General features: G+C 43.1%; 1 protein-coding gene across 1 annotated transcript; it reads right to left on the bottom strand.

Annotated features, from left to right (window-relative positions):
- Positions 1-1,077: 1,077 nt before the first annotated feature.
- Positions 1,078-3,605, bottom strand: LOC117458556 (histone H2A-like). The gene is made up of 2 exons (XM_071205509.1): positions 3,532-3,605; positions 1,078-1,447 (listed from the first exon to the last, which is right to left on the bottom strand). The coding sequence occupies exons 1-2, from the start codon at positions 3,603-3,605 to the stop codon at positions 1,078-1,080; spliced, it is 444 nt and encodes a 147-aa protein (XP_071061610.1).
- Positions 3,606-8,224: the final 4,619 nt, after the last annotated feature.

Below are 8,224 nucleotides of genomic sequence, written 5' to 3'. Positions count from 1 at the left end.
AGGTGGGCCGCTGAGCGTCGCGGCTAACGTCTCTGCACCGGGCTGTTGTTTAGCCAGGAACAAACGATCTGCTCCCTCAGCCAAGGCACGGGGCTCCGTGACAGGCGTGTTGGCCAGCGCCGTCTGGACCCGGGGAGGCAAGTGACGCAGGAAAATCTCCGTGAATAAAATCCGGGGATCTTCCCCCCCAAGCAGATTTAGCATTCTCTCCATTAGCTGGGATGGCTTGCTGTCTCCTAGGCCTTGAATGTCAAGTAACTGGCGGGCCCTCTCCTTAGCAGATAAGCTAAATGTCTTAAGGAGAAGGGCCTTAATCGCCTCATATTTGCCATGGTGTGGGGGGGCTGCGATGAATCCCACCAACCTGGACGACGCAGAGCTGCCCAGCGCTGCTACCACATGGTAGTATTTCAGGTCCCCGTCACGGACCTGTCGGCAGGCGAAGTGCGCCTCCACATGTGCGAACCATGCCTCCGCGGCGTGCTCCCAGAATTCCGGCAGCTTTACGAACACATCGCATTCAGCCATGCTCGTTAATTTCCCGGAAAGTCAAGGTCACCAGTGTAGTGCCAGGAAAAGGGAGTCGGAGGCGGTGTATTAAGAACAGATTTCCAATCTTTATTAGCCATTAATAACAGAGAGGTTATCGCATGAACTGCTCTGCTTGACGAGCTAGCAGGAATGCAAGCTAACGCTAGGTGTTCCCACTAAAGGGTCCGTGTGGCAACACAATACGAGAGGTGAATTATGTCCAATAACGTGTCACCACAATATATATATATATATTTATATGCACGTTTATATATATATATATTTGTATTCCTCTGGATTGTAGGAAACGGAAACTGAAAGATTGACAGTAAAGTAGATGTGATGGGTTACAGACTGCTTGGAAACCCAGACAAAAGCTTTGAGATTTCATCGTTAATAGAATATAATCAGAAATAAGGAACATACACTTATCCTCTCTTCAACACTATATAATAGAGGCACAGGTTCGATGAGGAAAGCTCTCTGGACAGAAGTGTGTGGCTCTTAAAAGAGCCTTTGGTGTTGGTAGAAGCGGGTTCAGGGTGCTCACTTCTTGGCGGCCTTCTCGGTCTTCTTGGGCAGCAGCACAGCCTGGATGTTGGGCAGCACGCCTCCCTGAGCGATGGTCACTCCTCCCAGCAGCTTGTTCAGCTCCTCGTCGTTGCGGACGGCGAGCTGCAGGTGGCGGGGGATGATCCGGGTCTTCTTGTTGTCCCGGGCGGCGTTTCCAGCCAGCTCCAGGATCTCAGCGGTCAGGTACTCCAGCACGGCGGCCAGGTACACCGGGGCTCCGGCACCGACAAGGTGGGCGTAGTTACCGTTCCTCAGATGCCTGTGGACACGGCCGACGGGGAACTGGAGCCCGGCCCGGGAGGAGCGGGTCTTAGCCTTGGCTCGGGCCTTTCCTCCGGTCTTCCTTTTTTTTTTTTATGGCACAATTTTATTTTTACAGATTTCTATACAAAATAAAATCAACTCGTGAATTATTTCGTATTTCAACAAAAAATAAACTACCAAGCAGCATAGCCAATACTGCTATTAAAAATAGCTCGAACTTTATCAGCTTCAATACTAAGGTGATGAACAAATTGAAAAATACATAATAACAAATATGATTTATTAACAAATGAATACTTTTACATTTGGTATTTAATGTTAAAACTGCAAAAAGTATAATAATTTGTAATATTTGTATTCTTTCTATATCCCTAATACTCTTCAAACCGCTTTCTGGTTCTTTGAAGGCTCTATCCAGACTATCTTCTGGTTATTTTCTGCATCAATCCCTATTATCTCTTACAACAACAAAAAACAACATCTTGGACATAACCGCAAGACTGTAACCTCTTCACATTCTGTTGAGATTGTGAGTCAATAGCCATGTCTCACACATTGCTGTTTTGAATCATTACTATGTGGATGGCAGTTGAACTGGATGATGTAACATGTACGCCATCTGCTGGAAAGAAGACGTATTGCTCTGTTGGATCGTTTGGACAACAAAAACAGAGTGAAGCTCTCATTTCATAAACAACCTTTGAGTACAGACACCGTCCTGCAGAGAGCACACAGCCCAACAGCACGTTGTTGGTCTAGCGTCATTTTACAAAACGTTTGCATTAAGACACTAAGACTAGCTGGTCCATTGTAAAGGTCAGTCCACCTTAAATGAGCAGTGGTTCATCAACAGTCAGTGGTTAACGGATACATCAGAATGACAGAAACATGAAACATATTGTCCAGACAGATTTCTCTCACGTGTGAACTGTCATAAGACTTATTCATTGTCCTCTCCATCGGCTTCTGTTTCCATGTGTTCAGCTGAGCTGCTGATTGGAGGCTCTGCCCTCTCCGTTATTCTGTTTGAATGTCATTAAGCTGTGAGGACTGACGACCAACACACTTGTGCCTTTTGAAATGACCATGCCATTTAAATCTTTTGTCACAAACATTGCAGCTGTATATTTCCTCTCCTGTGTGGACTCTCATGTGTGTCTTTAAACTTCCACTCTGTGAAAAAGCTTTCTTACAGACTGAGCAGCAAAAGGGTTTTTCTCCTGTGTGGACTCTCATGTGATCCTTTAAACTTCTACTCTGTGAAAAAGCTTTCTCACAGACTGAGCAGCTGTGTGCTCCCTCTCCTGTGTGGACTCTCATGTGTTCCTTTACAGTTTCCTTCCGTGAAAAAGCTTTCTCACAAACTGAGCAGCGAAAGGGTTTCTCTCCTGTGTGGACTCTCATGTGTCGATCTAGTTTTTGTCTATCTCTAAAGCTTTCTGACAGACTGAGCAGCGAAAGGGTTTCTCTCCTGTGTGGATTCTCATGTGTTTGATCTAGATATTTTCTATATCTAAAAGCTTTCTGACAGACTGAGCAGCTGAATGGTTTCTCTCCAGCATACGTCGGGGATCACTGACAGATTCTTGTCTATGTTTCAGTGAGCTTGAGCCTGAGGCAGGTTCTCTGGTCTCCTTCCAATCAGCACTGTCTTCAGCGTCAGGTTCAGAAGAGTCATCAGTGTCTTCAGAAGAGTCTCCAGTGTGGTCCTCAGTCTTTGTTTGTAAACTGCTCTCTGGATCTGAGCTCCTGGCTGGTTCTGGTCCTCCACAGTCCTCTCCATCAGCTTCTGTTTCCATGTGTTCAGTTTGTCTTTGATGAGGCTGAGAGGACTGGGGTTTCTCTTCATCATCTTCACTCTTCCCAGGGTCAGGAGTGAAAGTGGACTTGGTGATATCAGCCTCCTCCAGCTCCTGAAGCTGCTCCCCCTCCTGTTCCTGCTTAATGTGTGGGGGGGGCTCTGGGTCCTCCAGGTCCAGGCTGGTGCTCCCCTCCTGCTGGTCAGGGGGAGGCTCTTCTTTAACCACCACCAGCTGCTGGACATCTGCTCTGTGGATCCGAAGCTGAGGCTGTAAAACAGCGTCCAGTAGTTTCTGGAGTCTCTCGTTCTCCTCTTTGGAAAGAGACAGCTCCTCCTCGAGCTCTGCTATCGTTTGTTCAAACAGAGCAAATATCTCTTCAGCAGCAGCAGTGAGTCGCTGCTTCTTCACCGACAGCAGCATCTGGACTTTACTCATGTTTCCTAGATCACCTTTCCCTGCAGACTTCCGTTAACACACAGTTTCTCTCTCCGTCAAACTCTCAATCTGACTAGTGTTGCTCACGTGTTTCCAGCTAGCATGCTAAGCTAGCTCCTATAGTCCGAGGTAAACGCTCCAGAAAAAAGAGCACAGAGTCCATTCGGAGGTTTATCCAGACACACAGATGATGGATCAGTAGAGCTGGAGCTCACACACTTTCTCAGGAACACAGAGAGAGAACCGAAGCGACGAGACGCCTCATGCAGGGCTCGAGTTATGTGTGAGCTCCGGTCTTGCCTCTTCATGACATATTGATTTCTCCGACGTGTGGCTCTCTGCTCGCCACAGCGGCTCTTTACATCCACCAGCTGCTCTCTGATTGGCCATCTGCGAGCGTATCGACGATCGTCCAATCAGAAGGGAGCTCACGTTGGGAAGGCTCTCCATGCGGCTTATTTAAAAATAAAACAGGACATATTTGACCAGACCATAACCCTTAATATAAAAAGTGTTTGATAAATAATCCCACAGAAACACTTGTTGACATTTCCAGTGCATCCAGAGAATGTTAATTATATTAAAATGTGTTAAGTTTGTAAGGTTTAAACACATTAATATGAAAACAATCCCTGAAATCTGAAACTAAAATGTGACAAATCCAATCTAAATGATTGTGATATATTATATATATATTTAGCTTTTGTAATGACTCAATAAATGCATTAGATATTATGCATATAGATATCACAATAACTATTTATTTTCAAACACATTAATACAAAAAGAGAAATACAAATAAAACATATAGCCTAAATTAGAAACAAATATATAATAATAATGTAGTATTCTATTGGAAAGCATTTAACTCTCCTCTTGCTATGAAATAAACAAAGTACTGTAGTAATCAACTATTTCAAATGTATAGTAGTAAGTAGAATCGACAAGGAGTACTGTAGCTAATGATCTGAGTACTTCTACTTTTACTTTAGAAGCAGATCTGAGTACTTCTACTTTTACTTTAGAAGCAGATCTGAGTACTTCTACTTTTACCTTAGAAGCAGATCTGAGTAAGGCAGGGCAAGGCAAGTTTATTTATATAGCACTTTTCAACGCAAGGCAATTCAAAGTGCTTACAAAAAATGAAAGACATTAAGCATTAAAAAAGAAAAGCTAATAAAATAAACATTAAAAGAAAAAAATACATGGATAAAAGTTACAGTGCAGTCTAAGATATGAATAGTTCAATTAAAAGCAGCGACAAAAAGACAAGTCTTCAGCCTGGATTTAAAAGTAGTCAGAGTTGCAGCGGACCTGCAGGTTTCTGGGAGTTTGTTCCAGATGTTTGGAGCATAATAACTGAACGCTGCTTCTCCATGTTTAGTTCTGACTCTGGGGACAGAAAGCTGACAAGTCCCTGAAGACCTGAGAGATCTGGATGGTTCATCATTTAGCAGGAGGTCAGAAATGTATTTTGGGCCTAAACCATTCAGTGCTTTATAAACCAGCAGCAGTATTTTGAAATCTATTCTTTGACACACAGGAAGCCAGTGTAAAGACTTCAGAACAGGAGTGATCCACTTTCTTAGTGTCAGTGAGGACTCGAGCAGCGGCGTTCTGAATCAGCTGCAGCTTCCTAATAGATGTTTTAGTGAGACCTGTGAAGACACCTTTGCAGTCGAGTCTACTGAAGATAAAAGCATGGACAAGTGTTTCCAGATCCTGCTGTGACATTAGTCTTTTAATCCTAGATATGTTCTTTAGGTGATAGTAGGCTGATTTAGTAACTGTTTTAATGTGACTGTTGAAACTCAGGTCAGAGTCCATGACTACACCTAGATTTCTGGCTTTATCTGTTGGTTTGAACATTGCAGACTGAAGCTCAGCGCTAACTTTTATACGTTCTGCCTTGGCTCCAAAAACCATTACCTCAGTTTTTTCTTTGTTTAATTGGAGAAAGTTCTGACACATCCAGTCATTGATTTGTTCAATGCACTTACTCAGTGTTTGAATTGGAGCATAGTCTAGACCCTCTAGAAAAACGCGGGCAAAATTCCTTGATTATGCGATCAAACATGCGGGGTTTTATGTGATTTTATGCGGTGAAATTGCGGGGGAGTTGCGAAATATGCGGAAAAAAGACAAATATTGGTCTGTCTTATTTATTTATTCTCTCTCACACACAACCTGCCACTAACGTTAAACCCCTTTACTATTCAATTAAACACATTCAATGTATATTATTGTAAAAGCAATTGGGCTATTTTAATCACACTCTCTCTCTCACACACACACACACACACACACACACACACTTCTCCGTCTCAATCTGTTTTCATTTACTCGTTCATTATCTGACCAGCTTCAATCTTGTAGGCTTCTCACCTCGTTTCTTGTAGCCCTCGAAAGGGTTTTGGAGGTTGATGCCTCGGTGAACGTGAGTTGTTTGGCATCAAAGCGGGTCGTCACCGTGGATTTTTCTCTTATGCTCCAACACAGTTGGGGTGCAGAATAGTTTCCCCCCACTTTCGTGCGAGACATCGGGGAACTGCTTTGCCCGGTCTTTAGCATAAATGTTCGTCGGTAAATTAGATGGATTAGATTTGTTCATCTTGGTGTTTTCTCTCTCGTGTGAGCTCCACACGTTCACTCTACGGTGTTGTTTACCTTCTGTGATGCGCGAGCTGATGACGTCGCGTCAACATCATCATCACTTCAGGTCAAGAGGAGTTAACTTTTTTTTTCTCAACTTTGTGTGGAAAAATGTGGGGATTATGCGGCTTTTTGATAAATATGCGGCCTTTTAAAAATCTGCGCCATTTTGCTGATTATGCGGTAAATTCTGCGATCGCAGAATCGCGTTTTTCTGGAGGGTCTAATAGTCTCCTGGTGAAATTGTTACGTAAATGTGTGTGTCATCCGCATAGCTATGGTAACTTATTTTGTTGTTTTTCATTATCTGAGCCAGTGGTAGCATGTAGACGTTAAAGAGAAGAGGCCCCAAGATGGAGCCTTGAGGAACCCCACATGTCATATTTGTCAACTCAGATGTGTATTTACCAAAAGAAACAAAGTTGTTTATGTCCTTTAAGTAGGATTCAAACCAATTTAGAACTGTTTCTGAAAGTCCCACCCAGTTTTCCAGTCGGTCTAGTAATATGCTGTGGTCAACAGTGTCAAACGCAGCACTGAGATCTAATAATACTAACACTGAAGTTCGGCCACTGTCTGTGTTTAAGTGGATGTCATTAAAGACCTTTGCAAGAGCAGTCTCAGTGCTGTGGTTTGGACGAAAGCCTGACTGGAACACAATCTCTTTATAGATTTCAAAGTGAACCTGGAGATTTGTTTTTCACCACCTGCGTTCAGCTTTTCGACACTCTTTTTTCTGTTTTCCCGGTCATGGCCTTTCTCCATGGAGATATTTTCTTTCTTCCCAGTCACTTCCTTTACCTAGTTGGAGCAATGGCATCTATACCATTTTTAATTTTTGATTATAAATGATACTACTAGCTCATTTACTGAGGTGTTAGCAGGGGCAAGTGTGGAAGAAAAATTCTGAGTAAACATTTCCCTAGTATTTTTCAGTTAAATATCGCTTTGTGGTTACCTCTTTTTGAACACTTGTGTGAACAGAAATAGAGCTCTCAAAGAAGAAAACACAGGAATGGTCAGAGAGCGCAACATCAGTCACCACAACCTCAGAGATATTCAGACCCTTTGAGATCATTAAGTCCAGAGTGTGCCCCTTATTGTGCGTGGGCTCCGTCACATGCTGAGTCAGTCCATAGCTATCAAGAACACAAAACAGTTCTTTAGCCCCTCTGTCCTGGGGGTTGTCAACATGGATGTTAAAATCACCAACAATGACTAGACGGTCAAAGTCAATACACACTATAGACAGCAGTTCAGTAAAGTCATCAAAAAAGCTTGCACAGTATTTGGGTGGTCTATAGATATTTAGGAACAGAGCTCGAGAGGAGCATTTCAGCTGAAGGGCCACATATTCAAAAGAAGCAAAGTTCCCATAAGATGTCTTCCTGCATTGAAGGGAATAATTGTACAAAATAGCAACTCCACCTCCTCTGTTATGCATTCTTTGCTGACTCATAAAACTAAAGTTGGGAGGGGTTGATTGGATAAGAACAGCTGCACTGTTATTTTGTTCAATCCAAGTTTCTGTTAAAAACATAAAATCGAGATTGTGCTCAGTGATAAAATCATTGATTAAAAATGTTTTTTCCTGCCAAAGACCTGACATTTAATAAAGCTAGTTTTAAGTTTGGTTAACACACTATCAGTCATGTTTTTTTGTAACAAGCTGTGGCTGACATGGAATCACTGACTTAAATTAGATAAACTCACACAAACGTTTGGCGCTTCCGGTGTCTAAGCTGAATTCACCGCTCTTAATCTATTACCTATCCACACAGATATCGGCAAAGCTACAGGCAGCAGGCGCCCCGGCATGTCCTGGAAAGAGTTGAGAGTGCCATACGCCCTTGAGCCTGGACCCCACACATATCAGTGAGGAGTTTGTTGTGTTTTGTACACACACATCCTTATCAGGCTTATCAGGTGGTTGACGTAAGGCACGGGTGATGGAGACGAACTTTACT

Source organism: Pseudochaenichthys georgianus, chromosome 14 (genome assembly GCF_902827115.2).
Source record: "Pseudochaenichthys georgianus chromosome 14, fPseGeo1.2, whole genome shotgun sequence".
In the NCBI taxonomy this organism is placed as follows: Eukaryota; Metazoa; Chordata; class Actinopteri; order Perciformes; family Channichthyidae; genus Pseudochaenichthys; species Pseudochaenichthys georgianus.
This window is presented reverse-complemented; position numbering and strand designations above follow the sequence as displayed.

Excerpts from the sequence above, each read along its gene's own strand:
- LOC117458556 (XM_071205509.1), bottom strand. The coding sequence starts at position 3,605 with ATGAGTAAAGTCCAGATGCTGCTGTCGGTGAAGAAGCAGCGACTCACT. Across the intron at positions 1,448-3,531 it reads GCTGAAGAGATATTTGCTCT|GAAGACCGGAGGAAAGGCCC; the intron begins GTTTGAACAAAC and ends AAAAAAAAAAAG.